This window comes from Suricata suricatta, chromosome 1 (assembly GCF_006229205.1).
Source record: "Suricata suricatta isolate VVHF042 chromosome 1, meerkat_22Aug2017_6uvM2_HiC, whole genome shotgun sequence".
NCBI classification, from domain to species: Eukaryota; Metazoa; Chordata; class Mammalia; order Carnivora; family Herpestidae; genus Suricata; species Suricata suricatta.
This window is the reverse complement of record NC_043700.1, coordinates 137,167,934-137,188,604: the sequence shown is the minus strand read 5'-3', so window position 1 is coordinate 137,188,604 and position 20,671 is coordinate 137,167,934. Positions and strand designations below refer to the sequence as shown.

Genomic DNA, 20,671 nt, shown 5'->3' with positions numbered 1-20,671 from the left:
GCGCTGCTGCTGTGCCTGGGTAAGACCCCGCCGCGGGCCGCCGGAGCCGGGGCGCCCCCGCACCCAGGTGGACCCCGCTTAAAGTCCTGTCTGCTGTCCGCGGGTCTGTCTGGCCGGGGACGGAGTGGGGTCGGATGGGGAAGGGGGCATCGGTGCTAAAGCCTTTCACGGATGAATTAACGATTTCCATAAATGCCATGCATGAATTAATGCAGCTCCGCAGAAGAGTTTTTGTTTCTTTCCTTAGAAATGTTGCCAGTTCTAGAAACCCAGAGACCGGGAAGCGCTGTTGACACTTCAGGTTTTATTCTTTCTTGTTGGGATAGGGTGGGGGGATGGGGGCAGAGGGCCGGAGTAGAGACCAGACCCGAGCAAAGAGATCTTTGGGAAAGAAATGCTTTTCCTCCTGTTTTGGCCTCAGTTTTCTCAGTCGTGTCTGGTTAAGTTTCCGGGGGCGCTGGCGCGCGCAGGTGGCTCTTTGCTGGAGTTCCAGGTGCCACGGAACGAAAGCGTTTTTCTGGCGTCCGAGAAGCTGGAGGGACACGGGCGGGTCCGGCGCTGTGTCCAACCCTTGGACCCCTACACCTGAGGCTTCAGATTCCCCGCCCCCCGGAGCCCGCACCGCGGGGGGCCTGCTCAAGCAATTTTCTCTTGCTGTTTATTGCACCCCATAGCCTGAAATTGCTGAGTTGTATTTTAATGCCGGTCTTTCTATTTGAGATTATCTAGTTCGTGCGGACAGGAGGGAAAAAATCCTTTTTAAGCTCTCTGGCTTGAAAAAAAATATTGTTTCTCTCTAATTCCTTAAATTTCAAGAGGGATTTGGAGGAGTATAGGAAAACTTGAATAAGGAAATAAAAGTTGTCAGACTCACATTCCTCTGGGGTTGCAATGGGGCAAATTCCCCTAACAAATTAGCTTTACCTATGCAGGATGTGACAGTTAAATTATTATTTCGACACACCTTATCTCAGGGCTTGGGAGACATGATGGCATGCATACTATGCATAGTTGGAACTTACTTGTACAAGTTTAAGAACGGAAGTAGAAACTGGATCTGTGGTTTCTGCCAAAACTGTGCTAAGAATGACATGGTAGAAGATTCTCAGTAAATGATGTAGCTTTGCTATCTTTGCTTTGAAAGGTCTGTGCAAAGAATACAATGGGAAAGGTGACAGTCTTCCTAGAGTTACAAATGAACCTAGAGGTCAGATTGGCTCAGTGGTTTTTTTTTTCCTTCCACCTGTAGGGCTGCTTGGGAACAATACAAGTGTCTGTTCTGGGCCATTCATTGAATATTCTAATTTGAGACAGCAAGAGCCTATGAATAACCTGGTGACTACCCACCTAGAGAGTGTGTTGTGTGTGTTTTTGTTGTCATGAAAGTGTTTAACTCCTCTATTGCATTACTTAATTATAGTTCACCTATTTCATCAGCCACCAAGCCCATTTCCAAATGAGCTAGGTCAGTTTCTGTTTTCCCAGTCTGTTTAGATATTTCCCTGCCACTAGGAAAGTTCATGTTTGAAGTTCTCTGCCACATCTCTATACTCTAATAATCAGGTATGCAAGTCCAATAGTCTTATTCTAAAGCATACGTAAAAAAAAAAAAAAAAAGACAAATCCACCTGGTATTTTTGAAGTTACCTCCCCACCCCCAACAAAAGATTACCTAGAAACACTTTTCCCAAATGTCTATTCTCCCAAAGAATAGTTCAGACCTCAGCAAATATTTTGTTCCTGCTTTTATGTGGAATGTATATCTATGTGTGTGGGAAAAATATAGATGCCTTCAGTTTCATCCTCTGTCTCCAACACATGCAGACTTAAACTGCTACCCATTCACACAATTAGTTACTTTTAAATTTTATAAATATTTGATATCGATGTTCTTGCTCTAGATACTGGGAAAGTATGACCCAAGTTCCTGTAGAAAAGCAAGGCTAAACTGAGGAAGGTCACACCTGGATTTGCTAACCCTGTTAGCTTACTGAATAGTCAGTAAATGGCTGAGATTCCCCAAACTAGATAACACATTTATAAGTTATCTGCAGTTTTAGGGCTGAAATAGCGTTTCTAATCTTGCGACTGGTCAAGAACAAAGAGGAGAAATTTTTATCTTGAGTTCTGCAGCTAATGTTTAGAAAGGCTCTTAATCTAAAATCCAGCATTTTCCTTGCTACCCAGATGGGCTTTAGAGTATGTTCCTGAATGCCATCTGCAAGACAGAGTAGTCCCACTTCATTGCACAATGACAGAGAATCGAGCAGAATGAGCGTTCTTTCCTGAAAATATGAGAAGCACAGGGCTCAGTGGGACTTCGGCTCATCTCAGATCTGTCCTGCTGACCCCGAGAGTTTATGAACTGCCTGAGTACTGGCACCACCTGCCTGCCTTCCTTCATCATCTTACCATATGAACAATTTGGGTAATTGGGCTGTGTGGTTCCGCACTGGGGCCCAAATCCTGGTGTTGGGGAAGATACGGACAGTGACCAAATGCCACCTGTGAGCTAATCACATTGTGTATTGAGTGCTTTGTTCATAATCAGCTCATTTATTCCTTAAAAGCACTCTCTAAGTTAGGTGTGATTAGCCCTGTGATGAATGAAGAGACTAACCCTGAGTGAAGTCAAATACCTTACTTAGAGACAGTAAACAGCGTGGTCTTTTGGGAGCAGTGTGTTAGGAGCCATAGGGTCTCAGGATTACCAGGAGCATAATAAACATCACAGGTTCTAATAAAGATGTTTCCGAGTAGTTTGGAGGCTGCTCCAAGGCTTCGAACCCTTTATGGGGACAAGCAAATGTACAAAATGGTATCTTTATGGTATCACTCAAAATCAAGCACAGAAAATAAATGACTGTTTTCTTAAGCTGTGCTAAAATATGTTGAATTTTTACTTACCCTACATTCAGTATTTTTAATTAATGCAATTCCTAGCAAATGACTTTTATTCCCAAGTACTCATTACATCAATTGATTGAGGCCTTATTTCTACATTTACCTAGATATACATTAAGGAAATCATTCAGGGAGAAGGGTACCTATGTCTTTTTTCATTCCCAGTATCTTTTTATATTATTGTGAATTTAATATAATGTCAATAAGGAACTAAGAATCTCATTTAATCTATGGCACATCTCTGTTAACAGTGAGAAAATAAACACACTTCCTTGGAAGCAAAAAGCATAATACTCACCTAGTCATTTTGGAAAAAATGAACTTGAACACCTTCTGTCCATTTTTGCCCAAGAATTTTCTATTTCCTAGTTAATGATCAGCTAAGAGATGCAAATGAAATGTAAGAAATCCTCTTCAAAGAGACTGTAAGTTCAGGTGTGGTTTCCACACTCAGTCTTCACGCTGAGTACTGGCCAATGTGAATTGTCTGAGGAATATGGCTGTAACTGCTGGTGGGACCACTCCTTTGGAAGACAATGGGAGGACTCCCCACAGCTGTAATAGAGATTATTAGGGAGGACGTTCCTCATGGCCATCACCTTGACATGGCAATTCTGGAAATTTTGAAAAAAATCAAGTAATGTAACAGACTCAGTGTTCTCTGGTGATGTAGTGTATGTGAAACTGGGTGTCTACTTGTAAGGCAAATAAAGATTGAGTGACTTTCCAGGTTCAAGTCCTGATTTCCTTAACTAGGCTACTATTTGTAATATGCAAGACGATTTAATAATTGCCCTGAAAATAGAAGTTAACTCAATTTTTTCGGTCAAAATCCTGAATTTTAAATTTGAGGCACGAAAGTGAATTAAATATAACTCCTCCTGAATGTCCTCAGGGAAAGGGGAAAAGCCCCCCTCTCTCATATTTGCATATAAACACACGCTTTTATGTATGTCAAATTTGATAGTTTTGAGTTGAGACATTGTGTATAGAAGACAGTTCCCATACCCCTGTTCCTTTATTTCATACTTCCAGAAAGATTTATTTCTCTCTGAGTCTCAGTTTTCTCATCTGTAAAATGGAGATCATATACAGCTATGCTGTCAGGTAATTGTATACAGATTTAATAAATATGATGGTATGGCAAAATAATAAAAAGCGTTTTTAAAATTAGAGCTATTATCACCATTATCACCATCATCGAGTGCTTTCTTAGAAAAAGCCTCAATGTATCCTAACAGTAACTCCCTTTAGGCCAAGAAATGTAATATTATCCCCATTTTTCAAATGAGGAAACAGACTTAAAAAGAAGTGAGTAACCCCGGTGTAAGTTTCCATCATGAATATGCTGTGACCTCTACTGTGCCCCGGCCCACACTTCATTTTTGGCGACAGCTTTAGTCATCCTTTAAGACTGAAGACTGAGGCACCTGGGTGGCTCTGTCCGTTAAGCCTCCCACTTTTGATTTGGGCTCAGGTCATGATCTCACGCTTCGTGCACCACATTGGGCCCTGTGCTGGCGGCATGGAGTCTGCTTGGAAGTCTCTCTCTTTCCCTCTCTCTGTTCATCCCTCACTCATCTTCTCTCTTTTTCTCTCAAAATAAATAAACTTAAGAAAAAAAAGACTGAAGAGAAGTATCAAACCTTCTCAGTTACCCGCCTCCTCGGCTCTCCCTCCTCCAAAATGATTGTGCCACCTGCCTCTGTGTCCTTTGCAACACCCCCAGCCCTGGCCCTGCCCTTTTCAAGCCCTGTTGGAAGTGTGTGTCGGCCCCGAGTCTCCTTCCTGGTGCCGTGTTCCTCTTTGTCCATCCACCTTATGACTGATTTATATTCAACACTCAATACAGGGGTGCTGGTGGGATGAGTAGGATGGTACTTGATTCAAAGTTCAAACCACTAGGTGTTGCCTTCAAAGCTGTCTTTTGAAAATGAGTCTGAACAGCAAAGTATCTGGAGATGATGCAATAGTCTTTGAAAATTCAATTTGTTTAATAATAAAGTTTAATATTTTTTCCCTTTTTTTCTCATTGCTGTCACTTAATATAGTCTTTGTTCACTGACGGTATACCTAATAAAATTTAAGCATTTCTGCACTGTGTGTGTGTGTGAGAGAGAGAGACAGAGACAGAGACAAAGAGAGAGAGAGCATAAGAGAGAGGGACAGTGATATGACTGGATGATGGACAGTTAGTAAGAGAAAGAGAAGTACTGTTTTAGAAATGAAAGGAACCTTCTTTAGAAGAAGCTATAAATTCCATCTCCCCCCACCCCCTCCCCAGTCCCCCCGACTCCTTAGGTCTCTGTTTTCAGAGATAAGGAGCCTCCGCTGCAGGAGCTGCAGGCAGATAAAAGTGTTATCTGAGCCAGAGATGGACTCCATACCCAACAGGTCTAGTGCAGGGCCTTTTTCCAGCCTTGGCTCTGTTTACATTTTGGATTAGAGAATTCTTTGTTGTGGGCTCTCCTGTGCATCGCAGGGTGTTGAGCAGCAACTCTGGGCTCTACCCACTAGATGTCAGTAGCACTTACGCAGTTGCGACAAAAATGTCTCTAGACATTGCCGTATGTTCCACAGCTGACCGTAGTACTCCAGGTTGAGAACCACAAGCTTAATGTATTTTCCACTGCTCCAACACACTGCCACTCATAATTCACAGTTTGAGCCATTGCTTAAGGTGCCAAGACAAGTAAAATTAATACTAATGGTTGATGCAAATACAAAATCTAGGCTAGTGTTTAAAAAAAAGTCAAGTTAACAATTTGTATTGCTGATTTAGCATCAGTTGCCCTGAATAAAGATGAATCTTATTTATGATGGAGTCATTCATTCATCATAATGGATGACTTTCTACAATCACTGTGTTGCTGACCAGCCCATGCCTCCTTTTAAAACTCGGTGCTCTCTGGGATCCCACAACACTGAACTGACTTTTTTCCCTCCAGTTTCCTTGGCCATTTCTATCCATTCCTCATCACCTACTTCGCAAAGTGCTATTATTTTCCGTTCCATAACTATTTATTTACCTTGGAACATCTGAATCACTCCTATGCCTTGAAGGGTCATATTTCCACATATGACTTTCAAATACACTCCACAAGTCCATTCTTATTCTTTGAATTAAGAACCACATTCCCAGGGCACATGGTGGCTCAGTCGGTTGAGCCTCAGACTCTAGCTCTTCATTTCGGCCCGGGTCATGATCTTGCGGTTCGTGGGTTTGGGCTCCGTGCTGACAGTGCAGAGCCTGCTTTGGATTCTTTCTGTCTCTCTCTCTCTTTGCCCCTCTCTCGCTTGCGTGTACTCTCTCTCCCTCTCTCAAAATAAATAAATAAACTTAAAAAAAAACCCTGAATTCCCAAATGCCTCATAAATAAAAACAGATAACATATGAAATACAATCTCAAGTTCCTTTACTCATTCTGTCTTCCCTTCACATCCGCTAATTGCAGATGCCACCGCAAACCATTGTTCTGCCTGTATTTTCTACTCTTTCAATGGCATCGCCATCCTTGGTATTTTCGGAAACTTGGCATCACCTCTCACTTCTCTCTGTTTCTCTCTACCCCAAGGTCTCTAGCCTATTAACTCTGTTGAGGACAGAAACTATGTCTTTTGCATTAATTTTCCTTTCGGCATCTTTTTCAATCTCTTTCATATAGAAAAATCTCAATATGTGTTGATAATTTGACATACGTGGTTACTAAAAGTAAGCATAGGCTAAGCTACCCTGTTCTTTTCCATTTATTGAGCATAACTAAGCCCTTTCCACACTCCGATCATACTACAAATGCAAGTGGACATCTCACTGAAGTTGAAGTCCCCAAAGTTAACCAAAAAATATATTTTCACAAAATAAAATTTCTTAGCAGCTTCTAAATGCTGATTGCATTACACAGGTTCTGTGAATGAAGTGTAATTAACTTAGAGGCTTTAAAACATTACCTTTTATGTATTTATGTTCTCCTTTTTATGATGCTCACTTATTAAAACTCTATATTTTTGCGAATTTATTTTTGGCAGTAGGCATCTATAAAGAATGAATGATATGATAGCCAATATGCTTCTAAAAATACCATTAAGTCTTCAAAGCTTCAGGTCACAATATGGCCATAATGAAAAGAAGGCCAATGGTAAACATTTATAGTACAAACTGCTGTTCCTTTAAGAGATCTTTCTTTTGAAACCATAATGTGATGGTAATTTAAATTTCTAAGTTGGATCAGTAGGGATAGGTGTGAGAAGGAAGATGGAAGGGAGCGAAGGTAGGGAGGGGTTATAAAAATACGCGCCATGTAGCAAGTTAGAAAAAATATTTTCAATAGGAAATTTGAAATACTCTAGAGATAAAACTTTGGCTTTTAGGAAATGCAAGTCCCATATTTGGAGCTCCTCATCACAAAATTCCAAACAGCTAGATTAATAGAATTGTATCCTTTCCACAAGAGTAGATATGCATTCTCCTGCATTATGAGAATACTTCCATTGTGAATAAGATATGCATCTTTAGATCCATTTTTAGGGCAAAATAAATTATACTTTCATATTTTACCTCACTGATTCTTGACTGAATAGCTTTAAGTACACTATTGCACAACGACTAAAATATATGAGCACATTGAATTATGACTTATGAATTACTACTGGAATTGAAGAGTATTATTTCATACCTATGAATTAAAAGCATGGCCTAATAAATCTTTTCTTGCCATTTGACAAGGAAGATCCTATGACTATCTTTTAAGATTCAAAATTAAAAGAAATACTCATTTGGGACACCTGGCGGCTCAGTTGGTTAAGTCCCTGACTCTTGGTTTTGGCTCACGTCATGATCTCACAGTTCATGAGACTGAGCCCCACATTGGGCTCTGTGCTGACAGCATGGAGCCTGCTTGGGATTCTCTCTCTCTCTCTCTCTCTCTCTCCCTCTCTCTGCCCCTCCCCTGCTCACATTCTCTCTCTCTCAAATAAATAAACTTTAAAAAATTACTTATTTGCAACCTGTCAACTTCTGGTTCCATCTTGCTTTATTTGAACAGTTATGGTTGGTTTTTACATTTATTTTTTAATGAAGATATTATAAGGTTAGCACTGAAAAGCTGTAGGAAGAGAATGATTGCCGGAAAAAGGCAAGAATTATATTCTCTCTCTTTCTCTCTTTATGTTGTTCTCTGAAAAGTAGACTATCACTAAAAAATACTGACAGAGTTCTCTTTAGGATCTGATGTGATAAAGCATTTATAGTTATTTTAACCAAGGTGAAGCATGACCTTATCTAACAGTGAATTTTAATTTTAAACAAGTAGGCATCTGGAAATGGTGAAGGCATATTGACTCCTTGAAATTTTACAAGACCTAACGCACCTACTATGTTACAGACAAATCCCAAAATTACAGGCTGCCATGGAAGAAGGGAGAAAACTAACACTCCATGAGCAGGGCAGGCATGTGACCACACCAAAAGTGTGAACAAAACGGATCTTGATGCCTATGTGGGATGGGCAAATGTTATGATTCATTATGAGTTTACTGTTCTGGTCTAAATAGTCTGAAAGGTTAAATTGGGGAAATAAGATGATTTCCTTCATTCTGTAACCTACCTCCTTTTATTTGGAGTCATTTTTCTTTGCCTCATTGCTATTCAGGAAAGTCATTTTATCCTGGAGAATTGCCACTGACTTTGCAGCATCGGCGTGCTCAGCGAATCCCCAAATATTAGCCTCCTTCTAGATGACGCCCTCAGTGCAGCCGTAAGGAAGCAAGGTGAAAGAACCCTCTGCAATAAGAAAGACATCGTCTACATCTGGCATTCGTCCTGACTGTTGGGCAAGCACTCCTTAGCGCCTCAGGGCCTATGGCATTTCGTGCGACCCCCATTCGGATGATGATCCTCAAACTTCTCCCACGCACAGTGCCCCAATATTGTGTAAGGATGTAGGCTCGGCCCTGACTCATAAAGTAGAGGTGATTTGTATCCTGTGAGTCACCTGCACCACTTCCTGCTGGCACATCTGAGATTTCATTGAAACACAACCTCTAAAAGGGGAAGGTACAGAGATGAATAGGTGTGCATCAAATTCCTAAAACTCATCTGGAAATTTGACAGAAATAATAGCCTCTAAAAGAAATTTGACTTTTGTTGCATTTCTTGAAACAGAGTGCCAACAGCCAATTGTGTTTATAGATCATCTATCTCATACCACCTTGCACACGATTCCTCTATATGTTAGTTATCAACGTACTGCTTGCCACCAGATCCGTTTTCTGAACACACTGACACCATCCAAAATCCTTAATATCCTAGAGAATTATCTTCTTAGGAGAGACCCATGGTCAAAAATCAAAAACTCAAATACAATATTTGCAATTGAATCATAGACCATCATTGTTCAAATAATGCTAAAAGCAGGGAGAAAGCCTGTAAGATTAAGAAAATGTATGTCTATGATTTTAGCTTCTACTCCTTCCCTGTCTGACTTTAAAGTCACGAGCAGGGTTTCCTAAGGGTGACAAGATGGTGGACATCAGAAAGAATTCTCCATGGGTTCCCTTTTTCAGTATTTTGATCAGCGCCACCTGCTCTACTTCAGTTTGCAAGGGCTTGGAGCAGAGACGAACCTGACAGAAGCTTGAGAATCATTTTTTTTTAAAGCAACAGAGCTGTGCAGAGGGACACAAGCTCTAGAACCAGCCTTGCTATTTTATTGGCTATGTACATCCATGACGGAACCGCAATCTTTCATTTGAGAAAAGCATTTAAAATTAGTTACCAGTTCATGTGGAGAAGACCCGGATGTTGAATTCACTAGCTAGAGCTAGTCTCACAGAAACCATGCCAAGCGATGGACTATGTCCAAGGGAGCGTCACAGGTTAGGAGAGCCCAGTTTTTGCGGAGCCACGCCCTGCACGGAACATTCTTTAATTCACAAAGACAAATATTTCACCTGTGGCCTGACCAGGTGGAACTAAGTTTCCAATAGTGGAAAAACTAACAACTACGGAAAACCTTAAAAAAACAAAAAAAGACTAAGAAGCAACACCCCCAAAACTGGATGAATTCTGTAATAGTTGCAGGTTGCAGTTGTAAGCAGATCCAAACAGGAAAGGCTAGTGTCTGGTTTCCACAAAGGATAGAGAAATGAGCTTCAAATGTGTGTTTGCACGGTGGGCGGCGCTGATGGCAGAATTTCTTGATAGGAGCATCGGTAAGGTTTTCTCCGAAGCCTTCCTCACGTGAAGAAGCACGGAGGAAAAGCAGCGTCAATAATGTAAAAACACACAGCTAGAGCTCCTATTTGTGTTGAGCGGACCGTATAGGTTAAAGGGTTTAATTCCCTGATAGGAAAACTGCATGGCAGAATTATACTGAGAGGTAGAACCAAGCTGGCCATGATGAGAGCTCACTCTCCATAAAAAAGATAGATAGACAGGGACTCCTGGGTGGCTCAGGGGGGTAAGCGTCTGACTTCAGTTCAGGTCATGATCTCAGGTTCCTGAGTTCCAGCTCCTCAGCACAGAGCCTGCTTTGGATCCTCTGTCCCCCTCTCTCTGCTCCTCCCCAACTAGTGAATTCTCTAACCCCCCCAAAGCTATGTGGAACAAGTTCTCTCTTTCTATCTCTTTTCAAATGACAATGAAATCGAGATTTTAGGATTTTTTGAAAGATGATTTTTTCCCTTTCCGAGCAACTGAAGCAGTTATTTATATTGTAGGAGAAATATGTGGTAGGAAGGAGATCGTTTTGAACTCTTCAAACAAAATACAGTCAGATCATTGCAAGATTATGAGATTTGCAGTCCAAAGATAGATTCCTAACTCTTATTTTCTATGTTCACTATATAATCGGCCTTGGACAACACATTTTATTTAACTGCATTGATGTTAAATTTTGAGGGGTTACTAATTATTTCAAAGGATTGTTCTAAGGGTTAAGTTCGAAACATTATTAAATTAGGAGCTTTGATGCTGATGTGTAATGCGGTTCTTAGCACCCAGTAATATGAAGTATGCTTAACATATGCATGTCTCCTCTGACTGACAAAAAAATAAGATAAAATATTTTATTATTTGGATTAAATCATACTTTAAAATATCAAATTACAAAGAGATTTGTAATCTTGTCATAGACCAGTAGAGGGCACTATACACATATACTGCTAAAACAAGAGGCTAGATCCTGAGTATCATGGAACATTTGTGGGAGTCTCTTTAAGGTGGGGGAAATTGAGAGCCAGAGAAGCTAATTAATTTCTCCCAAAATCACATAACTCAAGCTTTCCCCCAGGATTGACTTTGCATCATACTTCGTTGCCTCCTTATAGGATTAAAACAGGCTGCTTCAAGTGTATTTATTCTGGTTTGTCTGTGTGATGGCCATACTCTAGTATTATTGCCCCTTTCCAAGTTCTATAATGTGGCCCATTAACAACATTGCTCTGTACCCTTGGGAAACTTACTTCAACTCCCTTTGTCTCAGTTTTATCAGATGTTTGGTGGGGATAACAATAGAATCTTCTTCAGAGTCACTGGGTGGATTAAATGAGATAATATAGAACAAGAGGACAAGAGCCACACCTGCATACAGTACATGTTCAAGAACTGTTAACTGTTGTCCATTATTGAATCACCACCATTAATATTTATTATATAAGTTACTCATCTAGACTAGAAAGGGGGGTGAAGTACAAATGGCTGACTCTTAAACAGAAGCAGTGAAACTCTTCAGTAAACATCTGTGCCATGGAAAGGATTCTTCTTATGCTTTCCACGGAATTCAGAAACTACTTGAGTCATTTCGGAGCCTGTTTTCCAACATTCATCTATCGAGGGGGGGGCACACGATGAAATGCCTTGTTTGAACTTTCGCTGAGCAGACAGAAACTGGATTCTAGGGCTCAGTGATTCATCTAGCATGTGTGTTCGTTCCCACATTAGATAAGATATTCTGCCTTTACTTAGATTACATTTTATTAATTCAAATCTACTTTTGTATATAGTACTATGCAAAGAGCAAGCTAGGCAACAAAGGAACATATCTATGGTTGAATGTCCTGTTTAGTTGTTACTATAAATTGAAACTGATTGGTAGTGAAGCCTTTTTGTGCATGTGATAGGTTCCACTTTGGAGCATGGCTCCGAAAACATCATGGAACAAAATAGTGGGAAGTCTCTACAACTTCAATTGCTAAGCTTCTGAAGAAATCGATTTCAAAATCAGTCTTTGACTTTTAGAACAGAGCAAATCTGAAACTAGGAATGTTGTGTCAAGGTTTTCATCCCCTAGACAGAGAGCTGGAGACTCATTGATTGTCAACTCTTTCTTGCTTGTATAAATTAGTTTCTTTTATGGTTTTCATGGATCACATTCTTGAAATCATTAAAACAACCCTGTAAGTAGTGTGTTTACCTGAAAATCTGATCCATGTTTCTTTCTTTGAAGCACTGTTTATATATTTGGTTTCTTCCCATTACTAGGTTGCCATCTTCTCCACGCAGTTCTTGGCACCACCGTGATTCCTTCCTGCATCCCAGGAGAGTCCGAAGATAATTGTACAGCTTTAGGTGAGCCCGGCTTTGCCAGTGCTTCCCCAGAGGATCACACGTTTCTAAAAGAGTGAACTCAAAGACTATGACTATGTGACAGTGTAGAGAAAAGGGGAGAAGAACAGCGGCTATGTTAACAAAATAATTTGGGGGAGGGCGCCAGGGTGGCTCAGTCACTTGAGCATCTGACTCTTGGTTTCAGCTCAGGTCATGATCTCCTGGTTCTTGGGATCCAGTCCTGAGTCGGGCTTTGTGCTGACAGAGGGGAGCCTGCTTGGGATTCTCTCCCACCATCTGTTTTTGTCCCTCCTTCGCTCGTGCACATGCTCTGTCTCTCTCTCAAACATATATAAACTTTTAAATAATAATTTAATAATATTAGCACCTTATTTATCAACTAGGGGTCTGGAAATATTATATAAAAGAATAACTGGTGGGAGAGGGACTGGGCATCTACTTCTGTAGAATAATTGGATCTTAAAGAGATAGAAAACAAAGAAAATCAGATACCCTGTGGTCATTTCCTAGAAGTTTGCTGGGAAACCATTGCTAGAGATCGGATCCCAGGCAAAGTAGGCAAATTTAACCTTGGTACACAGTAGACAATCAATATATTTTGTTATTTTTTTGTAAAGGGAATAAATGATGTCCTTGCAGTTACAACGTTCATTCAGAAAATACTTATGGAGTACTTAATACATGCTAAACACTGTGGGTAAGCATAGGAACACAGGGAGAAGTGACGTGTCATCTATTCCCCTAGGGGACCCCTGAGGACTCTGGATGTGGTTCAAGAGAGCTCTACTTTAGACTCAGTCTGGATATGGAGTCAAGAGTTATACTGAGGACCCTGGGTATTTCCCACAATTTCACCTTCTCTTTGATCCTTTTTTCTGTTATGCCTCCACTATTTAGGTTTGTTTTTTTTAAGTTTCTATTTAAATTTCAGTTAGTTGACATACAGTGTAATATCACTTTCAAGTGTACAATATAATGATTCAATATGTCCATACAATACCCAGTGCTCATTACAAATGCACTCCTTAATCCCTATCACCTATTTTATCCATCCCCCACCCACCTCCTATCAGTTTGTTCTGTGTAGTTAGAGTCTGTTTCTTGGTTCGCCTCTCTCTCTCTCTTTTTTCCTGTTGCTCATTTGTTTTGTTTCTTAAATTCCACATATGAGTGAAGTCATATGGTATTTGTTTTTCTCTGACTGGCTTTCTTCACTTAGCAGAGTACTCTAGCTCCATCCATGTTGTTGCAAATGGCAAGATTTCATTCTTTTATAAGGCTTAGTAATATTCTACTATAAATAAATAAATAAATATATATGTATATATATGTGTGTATATATATATGTATGTATGTATACACACACACCACATCTTCACCCATTCATCAGTCAGTAGACACTTGGGCTGTCTCCATAATTTGGCTATTGTAGATAATGGTGCTATAAACATTGGGACACATGCATCCCTTTGGATTAGTATTTTTGTTCTCTTTTCTTCCTTCATCACTAGGCTCTTTAGAAGTTTGGTCTGCCTTCCTCCCTTTTTGTTGTTATTGTTTGCTCGTTTGTTTCTTTGAGCGGAGTATTGCAATCATGACACTATTGTTTGATTATTTCACAAGCATCCTTCACATTTTAGTAACTGAAACATCCTAAAATGAATTTTACGTAGAGGTTGCAACACGACTTCTAAAGAGGCTTCTCTTTCCATCATTGTCCTTGCCGAGCTCCAGGCATTTGTGAGTCAAGATTTGTCTGGCTCAGTTCTGATGGTTACAGATGCTGGGGGCGGGTGGGGGGGGGGGGCTTTGATTGATTTCTTTAACGGTAGCCTCAAAAATTTGGGAATGTACACCAAAACATACCTTCCTGGCTTAAAGCACATTATAAAATGTTGTTCTCTTGAATTAATTAGTGGTTTCAGTTTGCAATTGCTTTTGGAGTAACGAACACAGAATTATTTTGAGATTTGAAAAAAAACTCAAGATAACTGTGGAGTATAATGATTTTTGTGTGTCATAAACTTGCCTTTTCTATCCTTCAAGATTATCTTTAGTGAATTAAATCTCCAGGTCTTATTTTGTTTGTGTGGAATGTTGAGACTTTTCCTTAGGGGTCAAACATTTATTGGCGCAGGAAATGTGATAAGTAGAGGGACTTCCTAGTCCTGAAAATTCTCCTCGACTGGTCAGTACCTGCCCTACTTTGTACAGTAGTTGGGCAATGACTCTGTGAAAGGGGGATTCGTGCTTCAAAGAAGGCAGCAGAATGTATCCAACTTTCCTTTCCTTCACAGTTCAGACAGAGGACAATCCACGTGTGGCTCAAGTGTCAATAACGAAGTGTGGCTCTGACATGAACGGCTACTGTTTGCACGGACAGTGCATCTACCTGGTGGACATGAGTGAAAATTACTGCAGGTAATACACACACACACACACACACACACACACACAGAGTATTTTTTTAAACCTATACTCTCTCTCTCTCTTTTTAAATTTTTTGAAGTTGATGTGTATTTCCAGAGGCTGTAGTTTATATATACTAATAGCATGCAGTTGTATGTGCCATTAGTAACTTCATTAAGCAAGTTATTTTTAAGTCCTGGAACACACAGTAGCTGTCAAATTATACCAATACTTCAGGGGTGCAGAGTGGGGTGGGTTCTGAGGCCTGCTTCTCATATGGCCACGATAGTGGCTCCGCTTTTAGCCTTTCCACCAGACTGCTGTAGCAGCCCCTGTTTTAAGAATTGATTGCACTGATTTAGACAAAGTGCAGCTCAGCCCTACGAAACTTACCAAACCCCCTGGTAGGTGGCCAGCCACCGGGCGGCCGAGCCGGCCTGTAACTTAGCACCACAGTCAAGCTGGGAGCTGTGTGGGGCTCTTCTATCCATGTTGGCCCCGCTCGGAGGCCAGTCTTTGAATTCTTCACAACTTTTGGCAACCTCGTCAGTTTCCTGCATCACAGTGTGAGATTAGTTCTCACAAGACTAATTCATAATCCTAATTTCTTTTTTTAAATAACTAATCTTTTTCTCCTATTTTCCTGTAGGTGTGAAGTGGGTTACACTGGGGTCCGATGCGAGCACTTCTTTTTAACCGTCCAACAGCCCTTGAGCAAAGAATATGTCGCTTTGACTGTGATTCTCATTATCTTGTTTCTCATCATTGTCGCCGGTTCCATATACTACTTCTGCAGATGGTAAGCCAGTGGCTTCTACATTCTGCGTCTACACATTATGTTTATACAATGCAGGCTTACAAACTGAGTAAGACTATGGACAAAGTATTATTTAAAGGAATAAGATAGACTCTACACTGCTGACATATTTTTCTTAAAAAGTTTTAATGTTTATTTCTGAGAAAGAGAGAGAGAGGGAGCATAAGCAGGGGAGGAGGAGAGAGAGAGGAAGACCTAGAATCCAAAGCAGGCTTCAAGCTCTGAGCTGTCAGCACAGAGCCCAACGTGGGGCTCAAACTCACAAACCGTGAGATCATGACCTGAGCCAAAGTTGGACAATGGAAGGAAAGGAAGGAAGGAAGGAGGGAAGGAGGGAAGGGAAGGGAAGGGAAGAAAGGAGGGAAAGAAAGAAGGAAGGAAGGAGGGAGAGAGGGAGGGAAGGAAGGGAGGAGGGAGGGAGGAAGGAAGGACAGAAGGAGGAAGGAAGGAAAGACTGAGGGAGAGATTGAAAGAGAGAAGGGAAAGAAAGAGGAATGAGAGAGAGACAGAGACAGAGACAGAGAGACAGAGAATAAAACACCCAGGCTTAAATATGGTCACATGCTCTCCTGGAATTTGGTAGTGTCCAGGACATGTTAAAGCATCTGAAGAGTCCTTTCACTGTGTTTCCCCATTTTCTCTCCAAATCGTTTGACCATGAACTACTACCGCTTTCTCCCTCTTTTTTTTTTTTTCTCTTGCCCAGCCTAAACCTGTTGACCATTGTCATTTTGGAAACACTATGCTGATATTCATTTTGGGTCCATTTGTTGGTTTACTTTGTTAACTACTTTGTTCTCCTTACTGTTAACCACAGTGCTAACAGTTTCAATTTTTGAATATTTCTAGGTACAGAAATCAAAAAAGTAAAGAATCCAAGAAGGAGTACGAAAGGGTGACGTCAGGGGATCCGGCATTGCCCCAAGTCTGAACGGCGCTGCCAAGCTACGGGCAGGGATGTGCAGCGTGCTGGTTATGTTAATATTCCTATTTTATTAATAATATTTATGTTGGATCACACATTATGTCAACAATGATGTATTTTTAATATACTTGCAAAAGTTTTTTATTTTTGTTTTATTTTTGACAAGACTATTTGCTAATGTATAATGTATACAAAATATATAATATAAAAAGAAGTCCTATTTTTGTAAGAAATAGTTTCCTGGGCCAAATGCTTTAGCTTCAAAGCTCCTTTGCCAATTACACAATGCTTAGGAGTGAGCGACGTCCTGTTTGTCACTCAGGAAGGGTCAGCAAATGACAGATTCCTGTTAAGCCTAAATATATGGTCAAATCAACTTAATATTTTCCTACTCAAATTAGTGATCATTGATTTGACTGTATTATGGTTTGATGTATGGTTTGGCACCGCTGTGTCACGAATTAAAACACTTGTGCAATGGGAACTGGGGAGAAGCACGTCTATATCGTGTGCTAAACACTACCCAAGGGGACAAAGCAGATCCGGGAGGGCTGTCTCCCTCTGGCCCCGTGGTGACTGGTCTGGAGGGTAAGTGGCCAGTTCCCTCTTCCAACTCACAGCTCCCGTGGATACGAGTCACCCAGCTGCAGATTGTTCTGGCATGAAATGAACTGACAACTTCGTTGTATGCCATCGTTTATGTAAATAGTAGCTGTTTTATAGCTTCACGATGCTTCTTGAGAAACATGTACATGAGGAAAAAAAAAATCCACACTTGAAGCCAAAATCTGGGCTTCTTTTCAGGAGTATTTATTTTCATAGGGACTTTGTTTAAGAATTCTAAGATTAAATTGTAGTCCAAAATTTGATGAACTAATCATTATTTTATAGTGTAAAACAATAATTCTATATATTGTCCAAAGAAGGAAATACTGTTATTTCATCTTCTGTGAAAGAGATTTTAACTTAAAACGATGCAGTAAGTTGCTCCCTCTAGAATTTAAAAGTATATGTTTAAAATAATACCCTGATATTGGAAGTAGAAAACAAGAAGAAATAGAGATCATAGTGTATTTTCCCAAATGAGCAAATTCATTTGAAAACTCTTAAAATTAAAATTTAGAGACTTAACCATGCCTTCTTTTGGAGACTGAGATAAAACCAGGGCCCAGCTTTCTGTCTTTTGCTTATTTTTTTGGAAGAGATGAAGATTCCTCTTGTGTTTGAGCCCCTGGTCTCAGTGAGTTAGGGCCATTGCTTCTTGAAACACTAGACCTTTGGGTGGAGTCTCTCGGGATCACACACCTCTTTGGGGGGGGGGGTCTATTCTTTGTCCACCTTTTTTCCTGGCAGCTGCAAGGGCAACAAAGAGAAAATAAACAGTGGCTGACTTCTGAAGTGCTAGATGCCAGGACTTGCCTGCATATGTATCCCTTTATTTGTACCTGGTGCTCTCACATGCCTCCATTCTAAAGTGCTGGATCTGGTCCCTCACAATTAGAGGAAAAACACGTGTGTGTGTGTGTGTGTGTGTGTGTGTGTAAAATATGCATATATAAGCATGCATATTTATATAATATACACATTCATATGCAAATACACATGTACACATGAGCTCATTCGTAGAATTATGGTCATTTATTGCTTTTCAACAACACATAAAACTTAAAAACAAGATAAAGAAAAATAACATAAGAGACATCGGGGTGGCCCAGTTGGTTAGTCTGACTCTTGATTTTCACTTGGGTCGTGATCTCATGGTTCGTGAGTTTGAGCCTTACTCTGGAGTTGGCTTGGGGTTCTCTCTCTCTATCTCTCTCTTCCCCCACCCCTCCCCTACTCTCTCTCTTTCTCTAAAAATAAATAAATAAACATAAAAGAGAAATAAAATTCAATGAGATCTAAAAGGGTGTTTCTGTTTTTTTTTTTAATATAGCTGAAATCAAATGTACTATGTAAGAACACATTTTAAGTCCTACACATTCTTACTGACACCTACTAGATGTACATGAAGTCTGCCTACTTAAAGTGATCGTGATTGTGTCAAAGAAAATGTTGGTGCCAAGACATCAACAGCAATTCACTTGTTTTACTTATAAAAGAGGGCTATGTTGGTTTATCTTAAATGTCTCAATCCTAACTACATAACTAATTATAAGTAGTTTGGGATATTTTTAATCTTTACTTATGAATGCTTAAAAAACTAACCCTTATAAAAGTTAAATATTTATAAATGTATATTAAAGCCAGAAATAATGGTTTTAATGAAAGCAATGATGAGCAAATATAGATGATTATCATCAGCTCAAATTTCCGACAATGGAAAGATTTGGGCTCATGTTTAGTCTATCTTTCTTATTACAGATTTCTCACTATCCATGTTCCTTTTTAAAAATTAATTAATTAATTTATTTATTATTGAGAGAGAGAGAACGCACATGAGTGGGGAAGGAGAGAGAGAGAGAGAAAGGGAGAGAGAAGATCTGAAGCAAGGCTCTGTGCTGACACCAGAGAGCCTGATGGCAGGGCTCGAACTCACAAGCTGTGAGATCATGACCTGGGCTGAAGCCAGACACTTAACCAACTGAGCCACCCAGGTGCCCCTCACTATACATACGTCTATATGTATCTCCAAAGTACCAAGAACACATGCTGTCAAGCAACAAATCAGTTTTTATGCTGGAGACACATGTACCAGGTTCTAATTTCTGCTGAATTCAATAATTGGATTTTTCAAAACTCATGTCTGATCATCCTGGTCATTTTTGCTCCTGTATCCACTCTTTGGAGGGAAAGATGTGTTTAACTTGCTGCTCAATATTTTCTGGGGTTCTTTTTCTTCTCGGATGCATATGAGAAAAGGGAGGAACGACTTGCATAAGCAGTGTACTCTTTTACTGTTTTAGCAAAAGAATAATTTGATCTAACATACCTGTTATTCAAACGGGATGATGTTAAATGTAAGATAGTGTATTTTTCTCTTCACTGTTTTTGCACTCTGTAATTGCACTTTTTAACTTTGAAGAGCCATTTGGTATAGTTTATATTGAAGATGCTATGGACCACAGCGTAGTACTGCATGCAGTTTAACTTATTTGACAATGGATTTTATCAGAGTACTGAATTGTATCAATTTGTTTGTGTTCAATATCAGCTTTGATAATTGTGTACCTTAAGATTTTGAAGGAGACTGTAGCTACTTTACAAGATATTGTTAATGGTTATTTATTTTTGTTGGGAAATGGAAAAAAAAAGACAACTGAAAAATAAAAATGCATTAAGCATCATGCACGAAGGAATTTCACTGATAAATATTGTCTCTCTCTTTTCTTTTCCCATAATAAACTGGAGGGCCTAAAAGCAGTGATAGAACTACAATGTGTTCATATAAAGACTTCTAAAGATAGAGAGATAAAAGTCTTAGTTTGGGAAAGCAGCTTATAAATTTATGGCACTTATGGCCTGCCACAATGAAGAATTTTTGAAATGAAAGGAGCTGCATTAATCATAAAAATTTAGTTGTTATTATTTTTTAATATTTATTTATTTTTGAGAGAGTGTGCAAGGGGGGGCATAGAGGGAGGGGGACAGAGGATCTGAAGCAGGCTCTGAAGGGGCTTAAACTCAGGAACAGTGACATCATGAGCTGAGCTGAAGTCAATGCTCAACTGACTGAGACACACAAGCAACCCAGTTGTTATTATTTTGTTTAAGAATATATTTAAAAACTATTTTAAAAAGGGTATTTCTAAAAAGAATAGATATCCTACTGAGGAGTAATTTATGAAAGGACACGTGCACCAGAGTGTGTTCATGATTCCTTCACCATCTGCCACCCAAGACACTTGGCTTCCCTGGGCCTTGAGAGCAAGAAATATTGGTCCCTCTGCACCTTGGTCACAGTGATGGTGTCCTTGTACATACTTCAACAACCCACAGAATATTCTATCCACTTATTAGCTCCTTGGATCATTTCATTAGCCTATGGATAGGGTAGGGAGGCATAGCTATGACCACTTTATAGGGAGGGGAAAGGTAATTCATTCAAGTC

The 20,671-nt window shown here is 39.9% G+C and overlaps 1 protein-coding gene across 1 annotated transcript; it reads left to right on the top strand.

Annotated features, from left to right (window-relative positions):
* The first annotated feature begins 153 nt into the window (after positions 1–153).
* On the top strand, positions 154–16,834 carry EREG (epiregulin). The gene is made up of 5 exons (XM_029944953.1): positions 154–301; positions 12,383–12,469; positions 14,767–14,890; positions 15,528–15,677; positions 16,545–16,834. Exons 1-5 carry the CDS (start codon positions 250–252, stop codon positions 16,624–16,626), a joined length of 495 nt encoding a protein of 164 aa, XP_029800813.1. The 5' UTR covers positions 154–249; the 3' UTR covers positions 16,627–16,834.
* Positions 16,835–20,671: the final 3,837 nt, after the last annotated feature.

Coding starts and splice junctions, on each gene's coding strand:
- EREG (XM_029944953.1), top strand. CDS start 250: ATGTTGCCAGTTCTAGAAACCCAGAGACCGGGAAGCGCTGTTGACACT. Junction 14,891..15,527: donor ATGAGTGAAAATTACTGCAG/GTAATACACACA, acceptor ATTTTCCTGTAG/GTGTGAAGTGGGTTACACTG. Junction 15,678..16,544: donor ATATACTACTTCTGCAGATG/GTAAGCCAGTGG, acceptor GAATATTTCTAG/GTACAGAAATCAAAAAAGTA.